Source organism: Physeter macrocephalus, chromosome 8, assembly GCF_002837175.3.
Source record: "Physeter macrocephalus isolate SW-GA chromosome 8, ASM283717v5, whole genome shotgun sequence".
In the NCBI taxonomy this organism is placed as follows: domain Eukaryota; kingdom Metazoa; phylum Chordata; class Mammalia; order Artiodactyla; family Physeteridae; genus Physeter; species Physeter macrocephalus.
In genome coordinates, this window is record NC_041221.1 from 11,584,257 (window position 1) to 11,611,678 (window position 27,422).

At 40.2% G+C, this 27,422-nt stretch overlaps 1 protein-coding gene across 1 annotated transcript in view; it reads left to right on the forward strand.

Annotated features, from left to right (window-relative positions):
- Positions 1-26,392, forward strand: part of BACE2 (beta-secretase 2) — a 101,592-nt gene extending 75,200 nt beyond the window's left edge. Inside the window, exons 9-11 of the mRNA XM_024120282.2 lie at positions 19,667-22,774; positions 23,615-23,786; positions 26,235-26,392. Coding sequence (XP_023976050.1) covers positions 19,667-19,920 — 254 coding nt within the window. The 3' untranslated portion in view covers positions 19,921-22,774; positions 23,615-23,786; positions 26,235-26,392. The remainder of the gene's footprint in view (positions 1-19,666; positions 22,775-23,614; positions 23,787-26,234) is intronic.
- Positions 26,393-27,422: the final 1,030 nt, after the last annotated feature.

Below are 27,422 nucleotides of genomic sequence, written 5' to 3' on the forward strand. Positions count from 1 at the left end.
TGTGTGTGTGTGTGTGTGTGTGTGTGTGTGTGTGTGTGTGTGTGTGTGTGTGTGTGTGTGTGGTATGCGGGCCTCTCTCTGCTGCGGCCCCTCCCATTGCGGAGCGCAGGCTCCGGACGCGCAGGCGCGGCGGCCACGGCTCACCGGCCCAGCCGCTCCGCGGCACGTGGGATCCTCCCGGACCGGGGCGCGAACCCGGTTCCCCTGCATCGGCAGGCGGACGCGCAACCGCTGCGCCACCAGGGAAGCCCGGAAGCAGTTCTTGATGATGAATCAGTTGCCATTGAATTCTTTCACTCGTGCCTGTCTCAGAGATCAAAGTCTTATCCTCAGAGTGTACTGGGGGATTGCGGAGAGGAGTAAGTGAGAATAACCCATGTCAGACTTGTAGTCCAGTGCTTGACACATGGCAGATGTGCAGTAAGTGTTAGTCATTGCAGTTATCTCTCACATTAAACTTAAAACGGCATCTCATACCAGGACTAAAAATACTCTCTGGGGCCTTGGGGATGAATTCCAGTTTTTGGACGGTAAAAGCAAAATGAATAAAAAAGAAAATGCATAGATAAGCTGTGTGTATTTTCTTCCGTGAAGATATCCTCATTAGGAAATCAGGGGTAAATGCCTGTCATTGCTATTTCTAGAAATCCTAAAATCGTGAGTGCATTTTTCTCCTAGTATTTTTTTGAAGAGATGCTATGAGGGTGACACAGCCGCATTATTGGGTGAAGTCTAGCTTGAGGATTGGGTGGGTCTTCAGAGAAACCAGGAGAGCACAGTAAAGCTGATAGGGTGGTTAAACCCCCTCCGCTTGGAAATGTCAGAGTCAGCAGCTTGCTTGAAATGAAGTGTCCCCACGGCACACAGTTTAAAGGGAGGAGCAGGTACTTCTGACTGATGGCCCAAGCTCGCGAGGAGAAGGCAAATCACAGGAGTGGCAGGAGATGGAGTCGCTGGAGAGATGGAGAAGGCGCGTGCACCAGGGCGGAGGCCGAGAGAGGTGCCGCACTCAGGATAGGCTTTCAGAGGACTGAAAATGTCCCAGTACGTTGGATTTGGGGTAGGAACAGAAGGGAGTCCCCAAGTTGTACTGGTAACACGCCAAGGGGGAGGACAAGAAATGTGAGGTAGGAAAAGAACTGACAACAAAAAGATAAAACAGAGGAAAATCAAGGGTTGTAGTGAAATAACAAGACTGCCATGTAGTGAAGGAAAGGAAATATGAATTTGAGGAGGAAGAAAAGTCTTAGACGTTAGATGTCGTTGTATGACAGGCAGGGATGCTGGCTGACCATGCTGGTAGCCGGTACTCGGACCAGACCCTCACTCTGATCCAAAAGCAGCTGGGGGGGTTGGAGACAAGCAGAGGAGGTGAGGGTACACAGGCAAAATGCCAAATGATCACAGCTGATTTATTCAGGAGGGGAGGTTTCAGTTCTTATTTCTTACTACCTAAATCGTGGTCTTAAAATAGAGGCCCGGTAAACAAAGCAGGTAAGTGATGCTTCGTATTCTTGTTTCAACACGCTGTCTATTCCCACGAAGTAAAATAACAATTTGGAGAACAGAAAAAGAGAAATATTCAATGGAAAAATTAAGTATTAGGCCAATTCATATTCTATATAAATAAAATCATCTAACCCCAGGTACGTATTTGATATCTTGCAATATATCTTCCTAAATATCAGTGCAGATTTCTTTGTATTAGTGAACAGGCTTGGAATCCTTGAGACTTGACATTTTCTTTTTACCTTAGTCATGAGTAAATGTTTACCTTTCAGCTGTGTATTAACTCTTTAAACCTGTTAGATTATCCCTGAAAGAGAGCTTTCTCTGTAGCATTACCTGGGACTGTATAACCTGGAACACCACTGTATCTCCCAACTGTGACTCTTTCCCTTCTTCTAACCCAGAGAATCTAAGAACTACAGCAATTTCCCCACAGTTTCTGTTCTCTTGTTAAATACCATTAAAGTAGAGGCTACGATGGCAACAGCTGTTATATCATCCACTTTACTTAATACCTCAGAGAGCATAATCACCGTATGTTTCCCAAGTGAATTACTGTTGGAAATAGTTTAATATTAAGTGTCTCTAAGCAGACCATCTTTGTTAGGTGCTCTTATACAACTTTTTTGTGGGTATTTTTTTTTAAATGTACTTATGTTCTTGCTACTTAAACATTAGATTTTACCAGCAGTGGGAATATACTCTGATATGTCTCCTCTTTAGTGCAAATTGTTTAACCATTAAAGTAATTACTTCCCTCAGGGCAGCAATTAGGAGCTAGACAGTGGTCTAAATAAAGCACCATAGTAAGTGGAAGAGATACCCTGCCTTTCTTTTTCTTTTTAAAAGTGTTTAAGTTATAGCATGTTTTAAATAACAAAATGTTTTCAGTTGCAAGAAATCATGTATTATGTACACACTTGGGAACACCCAGATTTAACAAATGCTAACATTTTGTTATGTTTTCTTCAAAAATTTTTCATAGAAATAAACATAAATATAGCCCCATGCCACTGCCTTCCCCAGAATCACTCTTTATCCTGAAATTTGTGTATATTCTTCTCCTAATTACCGCAAACTTATAATTTCACTTCGTGGTTACAACTACCTTGGATTAGTTCTCCATTGCTGTATAACAATGACCCCCAATTTAGCAGCATTCCATGGCCTTGTGCCGGTGCCTATAGGGTCAGGAATTGAGAGGGGGCGTAGCTGGTGGTTCTGGCCCATGGTCTCTTGTGAGACGGCAGCCACCTAAAGGCTGGAGGGTCCACTTCCAAGTTCACTCACGTGGTTGTTGGCAGGAGTCCTCTTTCCTCGCCATCTGGACCTCATCACCAGCCTGCCTGAATGTCCTCAAGGTAGGACACTGATCACCCCAGAGCAAGTGATCCCAGAGGGAGAGAGAGCACGCAACAGAGTCTCCAAGACAGAAGCCACAGCCCTTTTATAACCTAATCTTAGAAGTGCCGTGCTATCACTTCTGCCTACTCTTCTGGTCACACAGGGCAACCCTGGTTCTATACTACTTGGGAGGGGACTACACAGAGTAGATATCAGGCAGCAGGGGTCCCTGGGGGTCCTCTTAGAGCCTGCCTACTGTATACTTATAAATGAGTACCTATACCAAAACATAGGTTGGTTTGTTTTGGTGTTTGGGCATTTTTTAATTTATATGAATGCTTTAGTGCTGTGCACATTCCTTGTCAACTTGCTCTTTTTGCTCAGCTTTACATCTGGTAGAACTTCCATGTTGAAATGAGTACTAGGTCATTCATTCTGACTGCTGTGTAGTATTCCATTGTGAGAACATACCCAGATTATTTACCCACTCTGGCCTTGAGTAGCATTTGGGTCATCTCTGATATTTCAACTGCATTGAACATCTTTGTGCACGTGACTGAGATCTTTCTGGAAATGGAATTTCTAGGTGATTTGCTATTCCAGCCTTCGGTGTTACTGCCTGCTGACTAATTTGTCTTCCAAGTAGCTGGACCACCAAAGTTATACAAGGATTTTCATTCCCTCAAAGTATTATCATATTTGTTTTGTTTTCTTTTCTTTTTTGCCAATATGTGTGTGAAATAGTGCTACATTTTAATTAATTGCTCCTGAGATGACATAACTTTTGATATGTTTATGGGATGGTTAAGCTTGTTCTCTGATAGTGAGTTTTTCTATTAACAGCTTGTGCACATTTTTCTAATTATTTTTTTATTGACATACATAAGTTCTTTATATATTTTAGATACTAATTTTCTGGGTTGTATGCATGGCATATATTTTCTCCTAATCTCTCTGGCTTTTCTTGGGTTCTGTGTCTTTTATTTACATTTTTAATTTAATGAAGTAAAATTTACGAATCTCTTTTTATATAGCTTCTATTCTGTACTTCATTTGAGAAATTCTTCCTTTCTCTAAAAAAATAGAGATTATTTTTCTTCTAAAGGTACTTTATACTTTTGTTTCATTTTCTTCTAAAATGTGAAGTAGGAATCTAATTTTTATGAGGCCACTGAATTTTCTCAGCATCATTTATTGAATATATGTTTTCCCACTGATTTTTTCAATATTTTATTGTAAAAAAATTTAATATACAAAAAAGACTAAAAATAATACAATAACGTCCTGCATACTGACCATCTAGACTTAATCTTAACATTTTGCCATGTATCAGTATGTGTATATATATATATATATATATTTTTTTTTTTTTTTTTTTTTTTTTGCTGAACCATTTGCAGATAAGTTGCAGATATCATGACATTTCACCCCGAAATAGTTCATTGTTCATCTCTGAAAAATAAGTACATTCTCCTACCTAACCATAATATCAATATGACACCTCAAAAGGTAACAATATTTACCTAATATCATATAATATTCTAAGCCATATTCAAATTTTCCCCTAAGCCATATTCAAACATGTCCCAAAAATGTTTTCCTTAGCTTTTATTTTTTTTGAAGGCCAGTTGTATTATAGAATGTATCATACTCAGATTCATCTGAGTATTTCCTGATGGTATCATTTAACATTTTTGTTTAATATCATATTCATATTTCCTGGAAACTTAGGACTAGAGGCTTGATTAGATTCAGGTTAAATATTTTTTGCAAGGTACCTACTGAATTTTAATAATTTCTTTGTCATGTATATATATATCTGGGTCTATTTCTGAGCATTGTCTTCTGTCCCAACAGGGATAGTTGTGTATCTCTGTGCTATAACATATGGTTTTAATTTCTGTAGTTTATAATAAGGTTCAGTATCTGGTAGGTATTTGACTCTTCTCCTTATTCTTCTTTAAAATTGTCCTGGCTACTTTTATCCTGTTATTCAGCTTGTCAAGATCCCTGAAGAATCATATTGAGATTTTGATCAGAACTACATTGAATTTATAGATTAACTTGAGAAGACATCAAATTTCTACTGTATGAGTCTTTCCCCCATGAATTTGCTAAATCTCATTTGTTTAGGTCATCTCTGATGTCCTATAGCAAGGTCCTGTGGTTTTCTCTAAAAAGGTCTTACACGTATACTTATTACTAGATACCTCTTAGCGCTTACTGTTATTATAGATGAGATTATTTAAAATGGTATTTTCGAATGGATTATTTGGTATACAGGCGTTCCATTTTATTGTGTAGTAATCTTCTGTCCAGCCGCCTTGCTGAATTCTCCGTTTTTTAAACAGTTATTAGAATCACTTGGATTCTCTGGAAAGGTAGATGATCTGCAAATAATATGCTTTTTAGCATGTCTAATCTTTTATCTTTTAGTTATTTTTCTTTTTCTGATGCTTTTAGAGACACTATTGAATAGAAAGTAGTGATGGACATTTCTCCTTATTTTAATGGGGGTGATTAAAATACTTCGCCATTAAGCATAATGGATGGGTTAGGTTTGTGGAAGTCCCTTCCAATCCTCAGTTAAGGGATTCCTAGTTGCTGACATTGTTTAGTATGAATTAAAAGCTGCTCAACAGTTTCTACCAATGTTAAACATACTCCTACTCAATGACCCAGCAAATTTCACTCTTAGCTCCATACAAAGGAGAAATGAATGTGTATGTCCACTGAAAGACTTGACCAGAAACAGCTTTATTCATAAAACTAACCAAAGTGCTGCATTCATGATAATTACATAAAACTAGCATTTTCATCAAACTAGAAACAGTCCAAAGTCCTTCAAAGGAGAATGGATAAATAAATGGTCATCTTTCCATTCACTGGGACACTACACAGCAATTTTCGTTCTGCTGCAGAATGTACTTCAGGATTTCTCTTATAAAAGTCCGTGAAAGGTAATTTTTATTTTGCCACACCTCTTGAATCATAATTTAGCTGTGTGTGGAATTTAGGTCAACCGTTTTCCCTTAGTGTTCTGGAGATGCTATTTTATTACTCTCCTGCCATCATAATTGCTGGTGAAAAGACTCCAGTGAGTTTCAGTTGTTATACCTTTAAGGGTAATCTATGCCTTCTCTCTGGGTGCTGTTGAGACTTCTTTTATTTTAAATTTTTAGCGTTCTGAACTTTCACCATGATATATCTAGATATAGATTATTTTTTCATCTTGCTCAAGACTCACTGTGCTCTCTGATTCTGATAACTCATGTTATCATCAACCCTAGAAAATTCTCAGCTGTATCTCCACACCCATTCTTCTACTCTCGTCTAATCTCCTATGAAATAAAATTTTGGGAGTTCTCGTTATTTCCTCCATAACCCTTGACCTTTCATTCAGATTTTCTTTGCTGTGTTTTGTGTAGGTTCCTCAGGTACATCTTATATTGGTCTAGTTCTCTCTTCAGCTGTGTTCAATCTATTTAAACTATTCTGTGAGTTTTAAATTATATTGACTGTATTTTTCATTTTCAGAAATTCTATTTTGTACTTTCTCAAATGTACTAGTTTACTTTTCCGTAGTGGCCTGTAATAATTTTGTTGTGGCTTGCATTTCCTTTATCTCCTTTATCATTTTTTATTTAATTTTAAAAAATGGCTGGGTAATATTCAAAAGGTACAGTGATTTATACAGCACCCCACTCTCTCAGATTCAATCACATGAGTACATAAAATCTTCCCTCGTTATTACTTTTTTGAGCCTCATGATCTCCTATTGTATCGGTGTTTCTTAATTTGTTTAATTAATCCTTATTGATAGGCATTTATGTTGTTTCTAATCTTTTGTTGTTACAACAGTGCTGCAGTGGATACCGTTTATATATGTCGATTCACAGATAAGAAAGTATACTTCCAGGTTGGATACCTAGAAGTAGAGTTACTGGGTTGAAGAGTATATCATTCGTAATCTTGGCGAATATTGTCACATTACTTTCCGTAGAGGTTGTACTTGCTTATACCTGACTATACTAGTTCTCTAGCAAATGTATGTGATGGCCTGTTTCTCCAGTCAGACTCACAAACATAGTGCTGCGCTTTGGGGAATTTTGCCAATCTGATAGGTGAAAAAAGATCATCTCAGTGCAGCTTTAATTGTATTGCTTTATATGGGTGAGGTTGAGTTTCTTTTCATATATCTAAGGGTGTTTGTTTTTCCTTTTCTGTGATCTATCCACTCCTATCTTTTCCCCATTTTTTTCTGTTGGGTTTTTAGTTTTTGGTGTCAATTTGTAAGAGCTCTTTATGTCTTCATTTGTCTGGAGGAAGAAAAGCTAAAATTCATATCTAAATCGGAAATTATTTTTAAACTTTGCTTCTGATGAATTTTAGTGTAAAAAATGTTTACTTTTATGCATGTAAATCTATCAGTCTTTTGCTTTAAGTTTCTTGGGTTTAATGTCCCTTTTAAAATTACCTTTCTCACTAAAATTATTTTGTGAGTTATTTAAGTGTATACGTCTATGTTTGATTTCCCTTGGCATAGAACGTACAGATTAAATCTTTTCTCACCAAGATGACTACCAGATTGTTTCTATAACATTTATCAAATGATCTATCTTTTCTTGACTAATTTGAAATCCCACTATTACTGCACACCAAATTCGAGTAAATATTTGGGAGATATATATTTATTTCTGGGTTCCCTATTTTGTTCCATTGATACGTTGTATAGTAATAGTTTCCTTTTATTGTTCTTTTTTCAAAACTTCCCTGCTAGTCTTAATTTTCTTTTCCTTTATGAACTTTTTTTTTTAACATCTTTATTGGAGTATAATTGCTTTACAATGGTTTTTATGAACTTTTTTTTTTTTTTTTTTTTTTTTTTGCGGTATGCGGGCCGTATTGCTTTATATGGGTGAGGTTGAGTTTCTTTTCATATATCTAAGGGTGTTTGTTTTTCCTTTTCTGTGATCTATCCACTCCTATCTTTTCCCCATTTTTTTCTGTTGGGTTTTTAGTTTTTGGTGTCAATTTGTAAGAGCTCTTTATGTCTTCATTTGTCTGGAGGAAGAAAAGCTAAAATTCATATCTAAATCGGAAATTATTTTTAAACTTTGCTTCTGATGAATTTTAGTGTAAAAAATGTTTACTTTTATGCATGTAAATCTATCAGTCTTTTGCTTTAAGTTTCTTGGGTTTAATGTCCCTTTTAAAATTACCTTTCTCACTAAAATTATTTTGTGAGTTATTTAAGTGTATACGTCTATGTTTGATTTCCCTTGGCATAGAACGTACAGATTAAATCTTTTCTCACCAAGATGACTACCAGATTGTTTCTATAACATTTATCAAATGATCTATCTTTTCTTGACTAATTTGAAATCCCACTATTACTGCACACCAAATTCGAGTAAATATTTGGGAGATATATATTTATTTCTGGGTTCCCTATTTTGTTCCATTGATACGTTGTATAGTAATAGTTTCCTTTTATTGTTCTTTTTTCAAAACTTCCCTGCTAGTCTTAATTTTCTTTTCCTTTATGAACTTTTTTTTTTAACATCTTTATTGGAGTATAATTGCTTTACAATGGTTTTTATGAACTTTTTTTTTTTTTTTTTTTTTTTTTTGCGGTACGCAGGCCTCTCACCGCCATGGCCTCTCCCCCGCTGCGGAGCACAGGCTCCGGACGCGCAGGCCCAGCGGCCGTGGCCCACAGGCCCAGCCGCCCCGCGGCACGCGGGATCCTCCCGGACCGGGGCACGAACCCGCGTCCCCCGCATCGGCAGGCGGACTCTCAACCACTGCGCCACCAGGGAAGCCCTTTATGAACCTTTGAATCAGCGTTTAGTTAAAGAAATAATCTTGTTGGTATTTTAGTGAGCTTTTAATCCCTTTAAACACAGGTGTTGTATAATGCAAGCAGATTGTTGTATTTTCTATCATTGATAGAGAGCTAATCTTGTTTTTGTGTCTGCTGTTCTCTCCTGGTGGATTTTGTTTCTCACTTGGTTTGTAATTTTTTTGTTGTGAGCTTATCTTTAGTGAGAGTGTTTTGTTTTTTTTTTTTCCAATCTGAGAGAGTTCAGTGCACTTTGGGTTGTAAAAATGTTCCTATAAAGCAATTTGCATTTTTCTGTTGAGTGTTTTTCAGACCATGAGAAGTATAGTGTTTCTACACCAAGTTGTGTAAATTTAGATGCCAGCCATGACTTAGGCATTGGTTTTGAGGTTCTGTTTCTCAGGGGACAGTCTTTCTTGTACTCAGCTTCCACCCTCCTCAAACCTCAGACAGAGTCAGGCTTCCTTGTTGGTAGAGTTTTCCTGGCTCCCTGTACTGATGGGCCAGACTTTTGCTGGCATGTCATCTCTAGCACCTCTGTCCTTGGTGCTGGGGTCAAGTCTTCTGTCCACCCGGAACGCGTTGGGAATTGGAACCTAGCCCTAAGGCCTATTTCTGAGCTCAGCTACAAATTTAAAATTAAGTGTTGTTTTTGTCCTCATTTCTGTGCGTTATAGCAGGAAAAAGTTCTACCTTTGCACCAACCAGAACTTGAAAATCTCTGGGAGCTGCCCTTCTCCCCTAGTGTCTTTATTTTGGTTTTCATAATAATCTGTGTTTGTCAGACAACACTTAGTTTATGGGATTAGGCTTCTCTATAAGGGTTGGGGTGGGAAAGAGGGCAGTGAGTGGGAGCTCTTTGATTAGAATCTCCTGGGGAGCTTTTTAAAATATGCATGGTCTACATCCTCACCTCCTTTTTCAGCCAAGGTATACAAGAATGGTGGTGGGTGGGTGCGTGATGGGTATTTTGGAAAAAGATCCCCAGATGCTTCTCTTCTGCTGCCCCTGCTTCTCCTCAACTCACCCTCCACTCCTACGGACAGTCACTATTCTAGTCTCAGATCAGAGCCAGATAAACAAGGTGGCAGTCGTGGTGTGTCATGGAGATGGCCAGCCTGGTCTGCAGCACATAGTCGCACATACTTGGAACAGGTACCGGGGACTGGAGCACATTCACCTGCCTCTCTGTTGCCTGGACCAAATGTCCTATAGCTAGGAAAATAGTAGCGTGTTAAAACTGACAACTTTCTCTTAATGTATCCAAAGCTTCTGAAATACCACCCATCTCTTTTTATAGATTGAGACATTTAGCACCCAAGAACTGTATAGATTTCAGCTTAGACAATTTGAGACACATCATGGATTGTGGCAGTCGTTTAGCTGTGAATTTTCTTTGCGGCAGGTTGAAACTGGATATTCTGGTTCATGTTTAAAAATAGGAAAGTTAGCTATTAAGAACAGAGTCTCAGAGATATGCCTCTGCCATCTACTTAGAGTACAACCAAAAGATGCCAAAGCCAAGGGCCCCCAAAGACATAGATTAGGCAGCCCTGCTTCCTCATTTTACAGAAAAGAACACTGAGGCTTTGGGATGGTAAGTGGCTTCACATGGTTTCAGAGCAAAACGGTACTGAATCCATTGCACTGGTCCTGTAACTCCAGGACACTCTTCCAAGTAAACCACGTCCACTCAGAAAGCATCTCAGTACCAACTAATCCATGGGAGGGGACGGGTCACTTCATTTTGTATGCTGTGGTGGAAAAGACCCGACTACTATAATTTTTATAGTTGGTAAAGAGCTGTCTTCCTCAGGCACTCATTATCAGCCGGGTCCTGACCTTCTAGGAGACAAGACAGAAAACGCGTAATTAAAATTTTAACCCAAGCCCTTGATGAAAGAATTTAAAGTAACAGTGTATTAACAGCTGACATTTAGTAAACACTGACCTTAGTCCAGGCACCCTGCTAAGTGCTTAACTCCTATTGACTTGGTTATCTATACAACAAGACTCTGCTATTATTGGCTTCACTTTACAGATGGGGAAACTGCGGGGCAGAGCAGCTCAGTAACTTCTGAACTTCTAAGCGGCAACTAGGACTTGCACCCCAGGGACCATGCTCTTAGCCACGGCACACTATGGCCTCTTATAAATAGATGCAATGTGAAAAGTGAAAATCTGTTCTGTGACCACAGAATTAGTAGTATGTGTAATAAATGCACAGGCTTTTCAGTGAATGGCATTTCTAGAAAATATTCTCCAGAAGTAATTTTAAATCAACTTTCCTTTAACATTGGGTGGCTGGTTAGCAAATGTGAGAAGGCTGTTGTTTCCAGATAATACATTATGTCTGACAACCTTATTAAATTGGGGCTAGTTCTCAAAAACTTAAAAAAAACATACATAACTTTTCTGATTATAAAAATAATACATGTACATTAAAGAAAATTTGATGATGTTGGGTTTTTTTTTCTTTACTATTTTTATTGTATTTGTATATATGTACAGATGGTCCTAGATTTATGGTGGTTTGACTTGAGATTTTTTGACTTTATGATGGTGTGAAAGCCATATGCATTCAGTAGAAAGCTTACTTTGAGGTGTGGATTTTGATCTTCGGCTGAGCTAGCAACATGCTGTCGGTGCTCTTGGGAGGCTGGGCAGCCGCAGCCTTAGCGGCCGGTCGGCCCCGCGATCTCCAGGGTAAACAACCGATGATACGCTTGGAACCATTCTGTACCCAGACAGCCATTCTGTTTTTCACTTTCAGTACAGTATGCAGTAAATTACAGGAGCTATTCAACACCTTATTATAAAATAGGCTTGGTATCAGATGACTTTGCCCACCTGTAGGCTAATGTAAGTGTTCTAATGTAAGTGTTCTGAGCACTGTTAAGGTAGGCTAGGCTCAGCTATGATGTTCAGTAGGTCAGGTGTATTAAATGCATTTTGACTTAATGATATTTTCAACTCATCATGCGTTTACTGGGCTGTAACCCCATCATAAATCTAGGCAGATGCATGTATGTCTCACATATGGAAACATGTATAAACTTGGGCGTTCCACTTGAAGGACAATACTAAGATACTAAAATCCCTAGGTACCTAGCAGAGCGGGCGTTGGTTTTGTTTTTCTTTTTTAACCTAAATGCAGTCATTTCACATGTGTTATTCTTTGACATACTTTTTTGACTGCCTTGTTCTTTTGATTTTTTGAAAGCGTCATTGAGATATAATTGGTAGGAAATGAGCCATTTGTGTTACGGGGTACAATCTGGTAAGTTTTACGTTAGGTGTGCGACCTAAAAACCATCCCCACACACAAGATGATAAACATTTTCATCATGCCCCAAAGTTTCCTTGTACTTTTCTGTCCTTCCTGCCCCCCGGCCCTTGCTGCCTCCGACCCCAACCCCAGGTAGCCACTGATCTGCCTTCTGTCACTATAGATTACTTTTTCACTTCTTAGAATATCATATAAATGGAATCATAGCATGCATTCCTTTTTGTCTGACTTCTTTCACTCAGCATAATTATTTTGAGATTGATTTCTTTTTTTCACGTATCAGTAGTTCATTCATTTTTATGCTGAGCAATGCTCAATTGCATAAATATATCATAATTGGCTTACCCCTTTCACCTGTTGAACTTCTGGGTTGTTTCCGGGTTTTTTTTTTGGCTATTATAAATAAAGCTGCTCTGAAAATTAGTGTAGAAGTCCTTGGCCATAATTTTCATTTCTCCTGAGTAAATATCTGGGAGTGGAATGGCTGGGATAGGAGAGGGATAGGTTTCACTTCCTAAGAAATTGCCAAACTGTTTTTCAGAGATGGCTGTGTCATTTTCCATTTCCACCAGCTGTGTATGAGAGTTTCAGTGCCTCTACCTCCTCACCAACATTTGATATGGTCCATCTTTTTCATTTTAATAGGTAGTTAGTTGTATCTTATTGTGGTTTAAATTTGCATTTCCCTAATGACTCATGGTCTTGAACATCTTTTCATGTGCTTATGTGCCATTTACACATTTTCTCTGGTGAAGTGTCTTTTCAAATTTTCTTGCCCATTTTTGTATTGAGTTGTTTTCCTATTTTTGAGTTTTCAGAGTTCTTTATAGTCAGAATACAAATCCTTTATCAAAAATGTGACTCGCAAATATTTTCTCCCAGTCTTTTCGGTCTCTTAATATTGTCTTGCAAAGAGGACATGTTCTTAATTTTGATGAAATAAAATTTATCAGTATTTTTCTTTTATACATTGTGCTTTTTGGTGTTAGGGCTAAGACATGTTTTGCCTACCTCAGTGACACAAAGATTTCCTCCTGTGTTTTTTCTAGACATTTTATAGTTTTAGAAATGTGTTATTTAGTTTCCAAATATTTAGGGATTTTCCAGCTATCATTTAGTTGTTAATGTCTAGTTCCACTGTTGCCAGAGAACATAGTATGAATTGAATCTTTTAAAATTTATTGAAACTTATAGTGTGGCCCAGGATATGGTCTATCTTGGTAATGTCCTATGTGCTCTCGAAAACAATGTACATACTGCTGTGTGGGTGGAGTATTCTGTAATTGTCAAATTGATTGATAGAATCGTTCAGTTTGTCTATATCCTTACTTATTTTCTGTCTCCTTGCTCTATTATTGAGAAAAGGATGTTGAAATCTCTGACTGTATTTGTGAAGTTGTCTATTCCTCCTTTTGTACTTTTACCATTCTTCTTTTACATATTTTGAAATTCTGTTGCTAGAGGTAGAAATTATGTCATATTATGAATTGAACATTTTATCATTATGAAATTACCATGTTTATCTGATAGTCCTCTGCTCTGGATCTACTCTGTCTGATATTAATATAGCCACTCTGGGTTTCTTTTTATCAGCATTAGCATGATACATCTTTTTCCATCCTATGACTTTTAACGTAATTGAGTATTTACATTTAAAGTAGGCTTCTTGTAAGCAGCCTATAGTTTGGTCTTGCTTTTTATCTAGTTTGACAATCTCAGTTTTTCAACTGGGGTGTTTAGACCAGACTTCAGCAAACAGCAGCCAGCAGGCTCAATCTGGCACGTAGCCTGCTTTTCTATGGCCCCTGAACTAAGAATGGTTTTTACATTCTTTATTTTTTATTTTTTTTTTTGAGCGGTACGCGGGCCTCTCACCGCCGTGGCCTCTCCCATCGCGGAGCACAGGCCCAGCGGCCATGGCTCACGGGCCCAGCCGCTCCACGGCATGTGGGATCTTCCCGGCCCGGGGCACGAACCCGCGTCCCCTGCATCGGCAGGCGGACTCTCAACCACTGCGCCACCAGGGAAGCCCGGTTTTTACATTCTTAAAAGGTTGTTTAAAAAAAAAATTGAAAGGAATATGTGATAGAAATCATGTATGACCCAAAAAACCTAACATGTTAACATGGTCCTTCATGGAAAAAGTCCACAAACCCCTAGTGTAGAGTATTTATATTTAATGTGGTGATTGATATGGTTTGGTTTAAGTCTGCAGTCTTGCTATGTGTTTTCTCTGTCTCATCTGTTCTTTCTTTCCCTTTTTTCTCTTTTTCTGCCTTTTTTTTTGGCTGCATTGGGTCTTTGTTGCTGCATATAGGCTTTCTCTAGTTGCGGTAAGCGGGGGCTACTCTTCGTTGAGGTGCGCAGGCTTCTCATTGCAGTGGCTTCTCTTGTTGCAGAGCATGGGCTCTAGGCACACGGGCTTCAGTAGTTGTGGCACATGGGCTCAGTAGTTGTGGCTCGCGGGCTCTAGAGTGCAGGCTCACTAGTTGTGGCAGACGGGCTTAGTTGCTCCGCGGCATGTGAGATCTTCCCGTCGCGGGGCTCGAACCCATGTCCCCTGCGTTGGCAGGTGGATTCTTAACCACTGAGCCGCCAGGGAAGCCTCTCTGCCTTCTTTTGAATTGAGCCTTTTTTTTCCCTTGTTTATTAGCTATGACTCTTTGCTATGTTATTTTAGTGGCTCTGGGGTTTGTAGTATCCACCTTTACCTTATCACATCTACCACTTCCTGTAGTAAAAGAACCTACACAGTGTACTTCCCTTTCTCCCCTCTGTCATTTGTGCAGTTATTATCATACATATTACTTAGATGTGTGTTATAATATATTATTATTTTTTGCTTTAATCAGTCAGTTATCTTTTTAAATATTTAAAGTTAGAAATGAAGATTTTACTATTGCCTACATAGTTACAATTTATAGTGTTCTTTTCTGTGTGTAGGTCCAGTGTTTCCACCTGATATCATTTTTCTTCTGCTGGAAGGGCTTCCTTTAGTTCATTTTATAGTGCAGCTCTATGGTGATGATTTCTTTCTTTTTTTCTGCTTTATTGAGATATAATTGACAAATAAAAGTTATACATATTTAAGGTATACAACTTGATGTTTTGATATATGTGTACATTGTAAAATGATTACCACACTCAAGCTAATTAACATGTTCATTGCCTCACATAGTTAGTAGTTTCTTTCTTTCTTTCTTCCTTTTTTTTTGGTAGTGGTAAGAACACTTAAGATACACCCTCTTAGCAAATTTCATGTATACAGTATTGTTAACTATAATCACCATGCTGTACATTAGATCCCAGACTTAATCTTCTTGCATAACTGCAACTTTGTGTGCCTTAACACCTCCCCATATTCCCACCCCCCAGCCCCCAGCAACCACCATTCTACTCTCTGAATCTATGAGTTTGACTTTTTTAGATTTCACATGTAAGTGGATCATGCAGTATTTGTCATTCTGTGTCTGGCTAATTCCATTTAGCATAATGTCCTCCAGGCTCATCCATGTTACACAAATGGCAAGATATCCTTATTTTTTAAGACTGAATAATACTTCATTATGCATATGCGTGTGTGTGTTTGTGCACGCGCGTGTCTGCCTATGATAAATTCTTTCCGCTCGTGTATGTCTGAAAACATCTTTTTTATCTTCACTTTTGAAAAATATTTTTCCTTTGTATAGAATTCTAGGCTGGCAGGGTTTCTCCCCTTGGTATTCTAAAGATGTTGCTCCACTATCTTGTAGCTTGTATTATTTCTGACATGAAATCTTCTGTAATCCTTTTCTTTGTTCCTTTGTACATAATATTTCTTTTTCTCTCTGCTTTAAAGATTTTTCTCTTTATCACCGGTTTTTAGCAATTCACTGGTGTATTCATGTTTCTTATACTTGGGGTTCTTTGAGCCTCCTGGATCTGCGGGTTTATACTTTCTATCAAATTTGGAAAATTCTTGTTCACTATTTCTTCAAATATTTTTTCTGTCTCCCATCCTCTCCTCTCATTTAGGTGGTCCCATGGTTTACTGATTTTCTATTTTTTTCAGTATTTTGCTCTTTCTTTGTTTCATTTCGATAGTTCCTATTGGTATGTTTTCAAGTTCACTTGTCTTTTTGCTGCAGTGTATTATCTGCTATTAACACCATTCAGTGTATTTTTCATCTCACGTAATGCAGTTTTTAATCTCTAGAAGCTTGATGTAGGTCTTTTTTTTATATACGGTTTGTATGTCTCTGTTTAACATGGTTAATACTTCCTCTAGTTTCCTGAGTGGAAGAGAGTTATAATAACTGTCTTAATATCCTGTCTAACAATTCTGTCACCCGTGTCATTTCTTGCTAAGTTTTAGTTGACTAGTTTTCCCCTGCTACGTATTGTGTTTTCCTCTTTCCTTGCATCTTGGTAATTTTGTATTGGATGCCGGACATTGTGAATTTTACCTTGTTGGGCACTGAATATGTCTGTATTCTCTAAAATACTCTTGAGATTTGTTCTGGGTCACAGTTAAGTTCCTTAGAAAGAGCTTGATCCTTTTTTGTCTTGCTTTTAAGCTTTATCAGAAGGATCAGAGCAGTGTTTAGTCTATGATTAATCTTTCCTATTACAGAGGAAAGACCCTTAGTACTCTACGTACTGTGTGAATTGAGTGAGTTTTCCTGGGTTTTTGTTTGTTTTGGTTTGTTTTTTTCACTGTGGGAAACAGAGTGAACAGGAAATAATTGGCAATAGGCATTATTCTCAGCCCTGTGTGAACTCCAAGCACTGCTTCTTTTCATCCTTCCAAGTGGTTCTTCCACTGGCCTTCATTCATTTTAAGGTCAGCACTCAGCTGGAGGCTCAGGGGTGGCCCTCTGGAGATGTGTGGCATTTCTGTGTAGCTGTCTCCTCTGCATCCCTCTCCCTGCAAACTCTAACAGCCTTTGCTTCTCTGGATTTCTGCCTCTGTCTCCCCAACTTGGGGAGATCACCATGCTCCGCCAGTGTCACCCTTCTCTGTGCCACAACCCGGAAACTCTCTCAAGGCAGTAAGAAGGGCACCTGTGCGGCTCACACCATCTGTTTCCCATCTCTCAGGATTTACTGTCTCTCCTTGTTCAAGTTTTAATATCTTCAGAGTCTTTTTTTTCATGTTTTTTTTTTGGTCTATTTTAGTTGTTTCAGGTGGGAGGGTAAATCTGGTTCCTCTTCCATCTTGTCTAGAAGCAGAAGTGGTTTCAAGTGATTTTTCATTTCTTTGTGCTTTGCTCTATTATTGTCTTTGCACTAAGCATGTTTCACTCTCATAATTGCATTTGTTAAAGCTTCTCTATTTACAAAGTAAATAAATCTTTGAAAAGACAAATGACCTACTGTGGAAAGACATTTGCAGCAAAAAAAAAAAAAAGTTTTTTACCATATAAACAACTCTTACAAATCCATGAGAAAAAGATAGAAATTATAATAGAAATAGAAATGGCCAGTGAGTGTATTTTTCAAATGGTCCCCCCACTAGTAATCAAAGAATTGTAAACATTATGATCTTGGATCGAGGACCATCATTCTTCCTTATAGATGCTTTCCTTATAGATGCTGGTGCAAGAGTGGGAAGTAGCACCCCCATCCTATGCTGGTGGGCATGTGTGCACAGTGGCTCAGCCTTTCTTGTGGACACGTTGTCAGCATATATGCAGATGCCCAAAAGTGAGCCTACCTTGACCCATATTTTACTTTATTTATTCATTCTGAAACATAATAAGAATATGGGCAAAGATTTAGGTACAGTAAGTTTCATATGTCAGTGTTTATAATGGTGGAAATATGGAAAACCACTTAAATAGTCACAGATAGGGATTGATAGGCAAATTCGATACATCTATAGTTTGGTTTTTTGTGTAGTCATAAAAAAAGCATTGTGGAAAATTAAGTGATATCAAAAGATTTTTATCACATGTAATGTGAACACAGAGTGTATGAAACAGCGTGTGTTACACGGTCCCACCTTTGTTTAGAAAATTGATGCCCATGATTACACTCTAAACTGTGAATACTGACGTTTCTGAGTGGTGAATTTATGAGTTTTTATTTCCTTGTTTACTTATATTTTCAAATTCTCTACTGTACGTATGTATCGCCTTTGGAATAAGAAGAGTGGAGTTATTTTTTGTTATTTAAAATGTTTGTTAAATGCTATAGGCCAGGCATTGGCAAACTTTTTCCACGAAGAGGCAGATAGTAAATATTGTAGGTTTTTGAGCCAGATGGTCTCTGTCACAACTGTCTCACTCTGCTGTTTTAGCACAAGAATAACCACAGACAATACATAAATGAATGAAAGTGGCTGTGTTCCAACAAAACTTGATTTTCAAAAGGACCTGGCAGGCTGCCAGTAGCTGAAGATGCTATAGGCACTTGGGTGTCTAGATTAACTGAAGGCCAGCATCCCTCTGTTCGCAGGTATTTGCAGGCTCTGTTCCTTGCTTTTCTCTCCCAGCACATTTAGAAAAAGCCATGGGTCCACATTAACAGAATCCACATTTGTAACAAGAAAATGTAACCTCTTTGCAAACTATTTGAGTTTGTCTTTTCCCACATTTTAAACCATACTTTTAACTATTATTTCACTGTTATTTTGACTTTTTCTTTCCTCAGTAAAAAAAAGATCTTACTTGGCAGGTCTTAGGATCTTGAGGCTTTACTTACAGGAAAATTAATGCTTATTAGCAATGTTATTTTCTGGCACCTAAATATTCATTTCTGCAGTTAAATACAGGTAAATGGGTCATGAGGCCTTTTTCTTTTTCCAGGTAAAACTTGAGATGCCAAGCAAATTCTATACTTCTGAAAGGAGCAGATCAGGCTAGTGTAGACAAATGAAATACTGGCACTCCCCAACCTGCTTCAGGAAATCACTTCAACCTCCTTCTCCAGGAAGAACATTTTTCAAGAGTCAGTTTGCAAAAGTCATGGGATGAATTGTAGCCGTTTTTTCTTGGTTACCAGTTATGCCCTGAATCTGCTGTTGCACTCACTAACCACTCTTGATTCTGGGTCCTGTGTACACTGGAGATGTGACATAGGACAAGAGTGCAGTGGGGAAGGGTCTCCTGGGCCAGGCTTACCCAGCTGGTCTTGGAACCCATTAGGAACGTGGGTCACGCTGATGTGAGCATGTTACCTACTGGGGAATCCACCACGGAGCACGCACTCAGGTTGACTCCACAGGGGAAATCCCTGTGGTTCTGGCAGGTACGGCTGAGTTTTCTGTTCTAGATGCTACTTCTCTTCCTACTTCCTTGCCCTACTCTTCCTTGCTCATCTCCACTGAGGAAGCACGACCACACAGCTCCTAACAGGCTCTGACTGACACACTCTCACCTGCATAGCGCTCCAGCCTTGTCAGCCTCCTCGAATCACCCGACGCTTCCGCATGGGCCCTCTGCTCCCCACCATGTGGGTCCAACACCTGCAGACCTTGAAACATGCTGTCGTTCCAGTGCGAAGGGGACCGGACCCTCTGAAGGGACATGGCCACCGAGACCTCCCTCGGCGCGTGCTCAGGTGCCTGGGCCCTTGGAACCTGAGTGCCGATGTGACTTGACTTGGGCTGATAAAGCACAGGGTTATCTCTTTTGTCATGTGATAGAGATGGACTGCTCATTTCATAGCTGTGGATTTTCCCCCTTCTGTCTCCTCAGAAATCGCAGGTGCTCCGGTGTCTGAAATTTCTGGGCCTTTCTCAACAGAGGACATAGCCAGCAACTGCGTCCCTGCCCTGCCTTTGAATGAGCCCATTTTGTGGATCGTGTCCTATACTCTCATGAGCGTGTGTGGAATCATCCTTCTTATCTTAATCATCCTGCTGCTACTTCCATTCCGGTGCCGGCATCTACCCCCAGATCCCGAGGTCGTCAATGATGAGTCCTCTCTCGTCCGGCATCGCTGGAAATGAAGAGAAAAGCCTAAACTCTAGCAACCTTGAACTCAAGGATTATGACAATTCAAGGGGCAGCAGGCAGGGGTTCTAAGGCAAGGTTTCTTCCCGTGTCCATTAGTCTTAAGTCTCTGTTCTGCTCCCAGATGCCTTCCAGATTCACTGTATTTTGATTCTTGATTTTAAAGCTTCCTCCTACTCTCCTACTTCCAAGGAAAATGATAATAAAAGACACCTCATTCATAATCAAAACAGAGTGAATTGGGCTTCAGGCTTTATGTAGCTGGTTATGCCAAACTATCTAGGTGTGCCACCCCCCCACCCCCCGCCCAAAAAAAAGAAAAAGAAAAGAAAACCAAGAGCCTTGCTTGTTTGGCTTGTTCTCTCCTCCCTCCTATCTCTGGAGAAATAAGTGCATATAGTTTGTAACTCTTCTTAGCTAATGGGAAGCTTTTTGTATTAATCACATTTAAGGGTATTTTGTACCAGGCTTGGCCTGCGTCAGCGTGGTACAAGAAGGCTCACGGTATGACAGCAGAAGTCGTCTGGGGCCTGATGGTATAACCATCCTGCCCCCTTCTGAGTTGGAAAAAGAGCAGCAGGCCCCTTTTCCGGGTCTCTCTGTGCTCTGAACGGGAGCTGGACTCTACTAGGGAGAGACGATCACTCAGGTCTTCACCAGCCTCTTCTGAAGATGGAAGGCCTTCGAGTGGGAAGGAAACCTACTCTTTGTACTCAATACTTCCATAGTATTGTGGGTATAAAAGTAAAAACTACCTCTGTTGAGACTTTTTCCCAGGGTCCTGAGCCTGATGGGGGTACAGGCGGCCTGCTTCCAGCCGCTGCCCTCACCTAAAGAACCCTCTTTCCAGCAGGCGAGACGTAATAGGTGCTGAACCACATGTCAACCTGGAGACGTTCTGTCACCAAGCTGGTTACCATCACATAAGCTTACTCTTACTTAAAATGAACAAACACCGTATTAAGGAGAAAAACAAATTCTCTTTCACTAGCTTAATTGTTTCTTTTTCCAGTTCTCCTCTGAAGGTAGGTTGCTGATTATTCTTTTGGGAAATAGAGAAATGGCTAAATACCCATACTCCTGACCAGCTCTCCGAGGAAGGAAGGCACGAGACATGCAAAAGATGCTAGGGAATTTCTACTTTTTCCTGTGCTTTGGAACCACGTGCTTCTCTTTGCAGGACTCCCTAGGCTCGAGCACACCCACCCGAAACAGCTTAACCAAGTCCGTCAACAGTTGACCTACGTGCGTCTTCCCTTTGGCGTGTTCAGTCTTTGGTGATGAGTTGGGTGTTTAGTGGTATCCTTATTTGGGGAAATCCACGCTTGCTGTCATTTATTTGAGGGCTTTGGCAAAAGAAAAGCAGATGACTTTAATGTGATGTCATTAGAAGAAGGGTTTAAAGCCAATATCCCTTCTGTCACTGTGTGCCAAGTTCAGGGTTCCCTTTGCATTGCTATTGGGATGGGTTGGATATATACCACAACCCCATTGGAAGGGCTAACTGAAGTATCTCCTCTGGCTGGAGTGTTACGTGTGTTCAAAATAGGCTTCCTATGGATGTTTTAGCCGCCTGCCCTGCACACTGTCTCCCCAGGTCACCTCCATATTGAGAAATAGGTGACCATGGCAAAGAGATGTGGAGCCACTTATACATGTCTTGGTGTCCTCACAGACTCTCCAGAAGCCACAAGAATCTGTGGGATTCTTGTGAAGAAGGTTTGAGTTGTGTCTTAGAACGGGGATCTTCTGTGTTCTTCAAGATTCATTCAGGCATAGCCGTGGTGGGAACAATGCCCTCTTGAAATGGGATGATAGGAGATTCTGTTATCAGAAGCTCATTATCATTTCCACTCTCAGCTAGTTGAGAGGTAATAGTTTCAAAATACATTTCAGAGATAGAAATCTCTGGAATTCCAATTCTCTTTTTGCCTTCTTGGCTTTTTCATGGGTTCCTATTTTGTGGGCCACTTTACCTAGATGTGACGGTAACAGCCCTAGACAGTGCCTTCCCCTTGGTGTGAAAAATCCAAACCCCTGAAATAAAGGGAGGGAATTGCAAGTATGACCCGGTTAGTTTTGCTACTTGTTTCTTCACTCAGGCATCTTCTGTTTCATTTTCCCGTGTCCTGTTTCCGAGCTGGGGACCGTTTCTCTAGCTGCAGACTCGCAGGCACTGTTCCCAGAACACTTGATAACAGCAAGTTAGAGTTCAAGCTTGGGTATTTGAATGAAGTTTGTTATAATGCTCTGTATTTCCTATCAAATTTCTCTACCTTTTCGTCTGAGATGTCATTGGATGTGACATTTTAATGGAAATGCTTAAATTACAAAAGCATAACTTAGCAACAAGAATGAAATAGACAGTTGAAAGTAGGACATTCTCCTGGCATACCTTGCTGCTGAAAATTGGACTTTGAGTCAAAACCGTTAGTGACACTCAACTCCTCCAGTTGAAAGACGAAAATTAGCATTAGGTTTTTGTCAAAACCTTGTCAACTCTCTGACGGAAAATGGATGCTTCTACATGAACAATGTTGTTTTTTTTTTTTAATAGGCTGATGCTTTATATTCTTGATAAGTTATTCAGAAGCCTGAAATGAAATCCTGTCTTCAGAAACTGAAACTGTTTATGAAAAATAGTAATGGATGGGGATTGAGTCTATTCTTTTCCTCTGGAATTTAAAAGAACCACAAGTGATCGGTGTTTGATCACTATGGCATTTACCATGGTGAACAATTTTGTATTTCTCATGAACCAAAAAACAAGTACCTGGCATTAAAGAGACAGGTTCCTTGTGTGTGACAACAGAGAAGGTCTCCCTGGACGCAGTCCACTCCCAGACTTTTGTAAGGATTTTTTTTTTTTTTTTTTACCTGATTCTGTGTAACGCAGATGTTTAGGTCAGAGATAAATCTGGGGTCGATTACCGTTCAAAACTATGAAAGTAACTCACAGTAATGCAGCATGAACAACTTCACAGAGCTTTGGGTAGTAGATTTTGCAAAGCAGTTTTGATTTGGGGATTCTGTCCTTTAAGAGGAGAGGAAGGATTATTTCTTTATTTAATAGGTTCTCCTCTCAAATGGACATTTGTTAAATCCATCTTACCGAGTCCCCATCGGTGGAGTTGCCAGGCATGGTTCAGTTCCAAGTTCTGGCCTAGGGCCACTTGATGTCATTGGAAATAAATCACTGCCCGACAGCCTGTTCCATAAACAACAATAATTGAGTTTCATAGACTTTATCCTTATTAGTAGAAACCAAATAATTGAGTGGAATTCCAGTGCATTTTTCTCTTGCACAAACTTGTTAGAATTTATTACTGAACTGTTCAGAGGGAAAACTTGCCACTGAGTTTGTGTTTTTTGTTCTTTTTTAGGAAAAACAACTAAACACCATAAAATGTAAAATTATGGGTTCTGCCAAGAGGGATACTAGATTTCTAGTGCAAAGCAAGCTCCACACAACAGAAGTTATCGTGTACATTTCTAGTGGGTTTTAAGAATTTCAGATTTGAACTTATGGCAGTTCACCAATTAAATAGCAAGATGGAGAAATACATTTTGAGAGTGGGGAGGGAAAAATAAAAATATAATCGAAAGTATGCTAACAAAATAAGCAGAATTAGCTCTTTTGGAAAAGTAGCTTCAATTCCAGGAATGCTCAGATTTCTTTTACCCTTAAAGCTGCTGAAGCAGTTGGAGATGTGATTTAGTTCACACAGCCGCAAACCCCAAACTTCAAGAACATTCAAGCTGGAGTCGTGTGTCAGATGTCAGCACGGAAACAGCGAGAAAAGGTGGCCCCTTACACTTAACACGGATCCAGGTGAAGATTGGGGCATCCAAGGAACACAGAGTAGGTGATGGTTGGGACTGGGAAAATTCTAGAACCTGGGAAGGGTGGTGGGGTAAGAAGTCGTATCCCTTGGTCAGCAGATGACTGCAAAGGTCTGCACAAACTGAGAACAACAAGGGGTGTCACAGGAAACTCATTTCCCTGAGTGTTTGGCACAGCCTACATTTTTTAGGAATTTTCCAAAGGAACCGTCCCCTCAGGATGCATCATCTGTCAAAGAGAAACTTGCTTTGCAGCCATCACCTGTGTTCTCACAAAACTAGGGACCCCTGAACTCCCAGGCAGGACCCTGTCCTTAGGCTGTAGGTTCAAGGTTGTGCACTGGGGAGTTCATAGGGCAGCGTCAAGGGTCTGGAGCCAAAGGGAGGTTGGCAGAGTTTGGGGTCTGAGCATCTGGGGAGGCCTCCTGGCTGCAGCCACCCTGGTAGTTGCACTGAAAGCCAGAAAACTCAGACATGGCCATGTCCACCCAGCCCTGCTGGCCAGCCCACTGACTCAGAAAGAGTCCTGCAGCTTCTTGACCATACTCCTTCTCTGGGGACAGCTGCTGTCAGGTACACGTCCAGAAAGAAGGGCTTGAGGGCAGCAGAAGACCCCCTTGGGGCACTGCTGTCCCCGCCGAGAGCTGGGCACGAGCATCCTCGAGTCCACGCAGTCGCAGAGTGCATGCCGGTCCTCGTCAGAATCCGTGCAGCTCCGGGCTCCCTGGGAGACTTGGTGAGAATGCCTTCCCTGGCGGGGGGTGGCGGGTGGGAACAGCCTGATGCCCCAGGTCAGCAACCTTGTGAGATGTGGTCGTGAGAGCAAAGCCGGGCCTCCTGGTGATGCAGTGTGTCTGCAAAACCTCTAGTTAGTAGGATCGAGTAGGAGTGTCACGAGGACAAAGATGTGACCGATCAGTACAGTGTTTTCCCCCCTATCTCTCAGCTTTCTCTGGGTTTCTTATAATCAGACATTGCATACAGACGTCCAGTGTTTCTAAACTACATTGTACTGTGTGACCTCACAGCACACGTGCTCTTAAAGGGCACCCAGTACCTAAAGGCCGGCAAGAGGCACATGAAGGTTCCCGATAAACTCAGATGCAGCCCACAGCAAGAGTGACGCCACAGCACCTGATCTTTGGTGCTCAAGGGCCTCCATGTATCCCATAAAGCCTTCGGGTACTTGTTGGGGCACCACTGGCAGAGCGGTGGTTCTGGATGTGTCCAGCTAGCATCTCAGGATACAGGAGAGGGTGTGATGGTAAACTATCTGTCTCACCTCTAGACATCGGCTGGTCAGGGCTTGCCAGTACCCTGGGAGCAGCAATGAGAAGTGGGCAGTTCTTTTTGCAGGTGGAAGAGTTCTTTGTAGAGGATCACCTGGGTAAAGTTTAAACTGCACGTAACACACAGGTGTACCCCACACATATCAGTCTGAATAGAATATTTTTTGCCAATGTAGATTTATAAATTATATAATTATAAATTATAGATTTATAAAATAGATTTTGAATACAAGCACAGCTCTCATTACTAATGGTATCACTAAAAGGAGATTTGAGGTCTTAAAAATCTTTGAAACCTAGCCTAATTTGACACTGATGTTTTTCCATACAATTTCCTTCCTTTTGGTTGGAATAATTGTATTTTTATTCATGGATCAGAATCGCATGAGAAGGCAAGTGTCTCCAAGAGGGCTTAGTTTTTCTTCTTTTTAAACGCTCCATGTGAGGGTAGTTGAAAGTTTCCTAATGTAACTAAGGTTTCAGCTTCATTTCACCTGCGCCTCACACCCTGGTAGTCAACACTTCTGAGTGAAAGCTAAGAAAACCTTCAAAAATTATCTCTGTGAGATAAAAAATAAGCAAAGCTAATTAAGGATTTATTCACTTATAATGAAAATCACCAAAAATGAACTTCCGTAACCCCAGTTTCTTTTACAGTTTTGTGTTCTTTGCTGCTAGTATTAACAACTTGGAATTGTTTTTTCTCATTTCCTAATTGTGGATGTAATGTTATACATTCTTATCAGTGAGGCTGGAAATTCTGTTTAGGGTTGGAATTAGCATAATGAGAGGGAAAAGAATGAATGAGATTTACCATGTGCTAATATGAGATGAATTTTTGTAATCCAGAATGATGTATTTCCTACTATATCTGTTAATTCGCACCGTTAAATATACTTAAAATGTAAAATCCCTATGTTCAGTCACTTAAAGCAGCCACTCATTTTTTTCTCAAAAAGGGTGACTTTTCTGCACCAGCAGTGTTTCTCTTTTGGCTGAAGAGCTGCCAGCCTTGTATTCTAAAAAAAAAGTGCTGAAAGTAGTGCTTTCGAAAATGTACTTATGTGTGTATCTCACATTTACATCCTTTAATACACAATGCTTAAGTGTAACCCGTATTTCTGAAAATGCTTCAGGTTATTTTATATTTCCCTTTTGAAATTTTCCTCTATTTTTAGTATATCGTGTTGATTTAAATCAAAATCGTGATAGGACCAGGAGCTGGACTACAGAGGTATTCATGCTGTCTGAGAAGATGCTGTCTTAGCTACTGACCGGTATCCAAGTTGTTATGCACCTCAAAAGTGGAATTTTCTACAATAATCTTATTTTTCTACCTGTCTGTTCCAATTTGAGATATGTACCATTGAAAAGGAAATAAAAGAGTTTGGTTTGTTTGAATAAATAATACTTCCAACTTGTTGGGTTTGGGATTTTTTTTTTTAATACTTGGGTCCAGTCACACTTCTGAAATTACTGTCGGTGACATGTCACGCTCTGCTTACCTCCCCTACTTTAATGTGGGTTCCTGGAAAGTATCCAAGAGAAAACCGAATGAAGGCAGGGGCCAAGTCCAACCGTTAAGGTATACAATAGGCTGGAAATGGGAGAAGAGAACCGTCCCAGGGAGGAGTGGAGAGAAACCGCCTATAGAAGAGCCCCCCAATAAGCACATCTAAACAGTCAGGAATTTAACAGGGCTGTCATACGGGGACTGAAAACGGCCGGATTGGGAATGCTCCGGACCCACTCCCACAATCACCCAGCAAGGAGATGGCATTCTCCAAATTCTACAGATGAGAAACCAGCTCTGAGTCACATGCCCAGGAAAACACAAGCAAAGGGTTTGCCCTGAGAATGGACCCAGCTTTGTCCACCTGCAAAAGCAAAGCTTCCAGGACTGCACTACACTCTCCCACCCAGATGCCGTGCTAAATCACACCTTCCAGGAACCTAAGGATCCTGCCGATGGGTCAGTCTCTAGAGAAGGGTGTGCGCCAACTCAGGCGAAGCAGAAATACTTTATGGAGACAGACATCATCCCTGAGCCATGAGCAACACTTGAAAAGTACACTTCTTTCAGGGACTAGACACTTTTTGGTTGACAATACCCAGACAAGGAAAAAAAAAAAAAAAAAAGAGGGTCAGACCATTAGAAGGGGAAGCAATAGTTACTGGAGAAACAGAATAGGAGGTATAATTTCTAATAATAAAGGAGATTATTTGATTTCAGTTTTCACTTTTTTCTATGCTAGATTCCCAGGTTTATCAGTCTTGCGATCCAGCAGCTGTGGGTGGCGCTGCAAATGTCATTTTTCATGCTTGCCACTAGGTGGTGCTGTTGTGAAACTGCGGAATGACGTTTG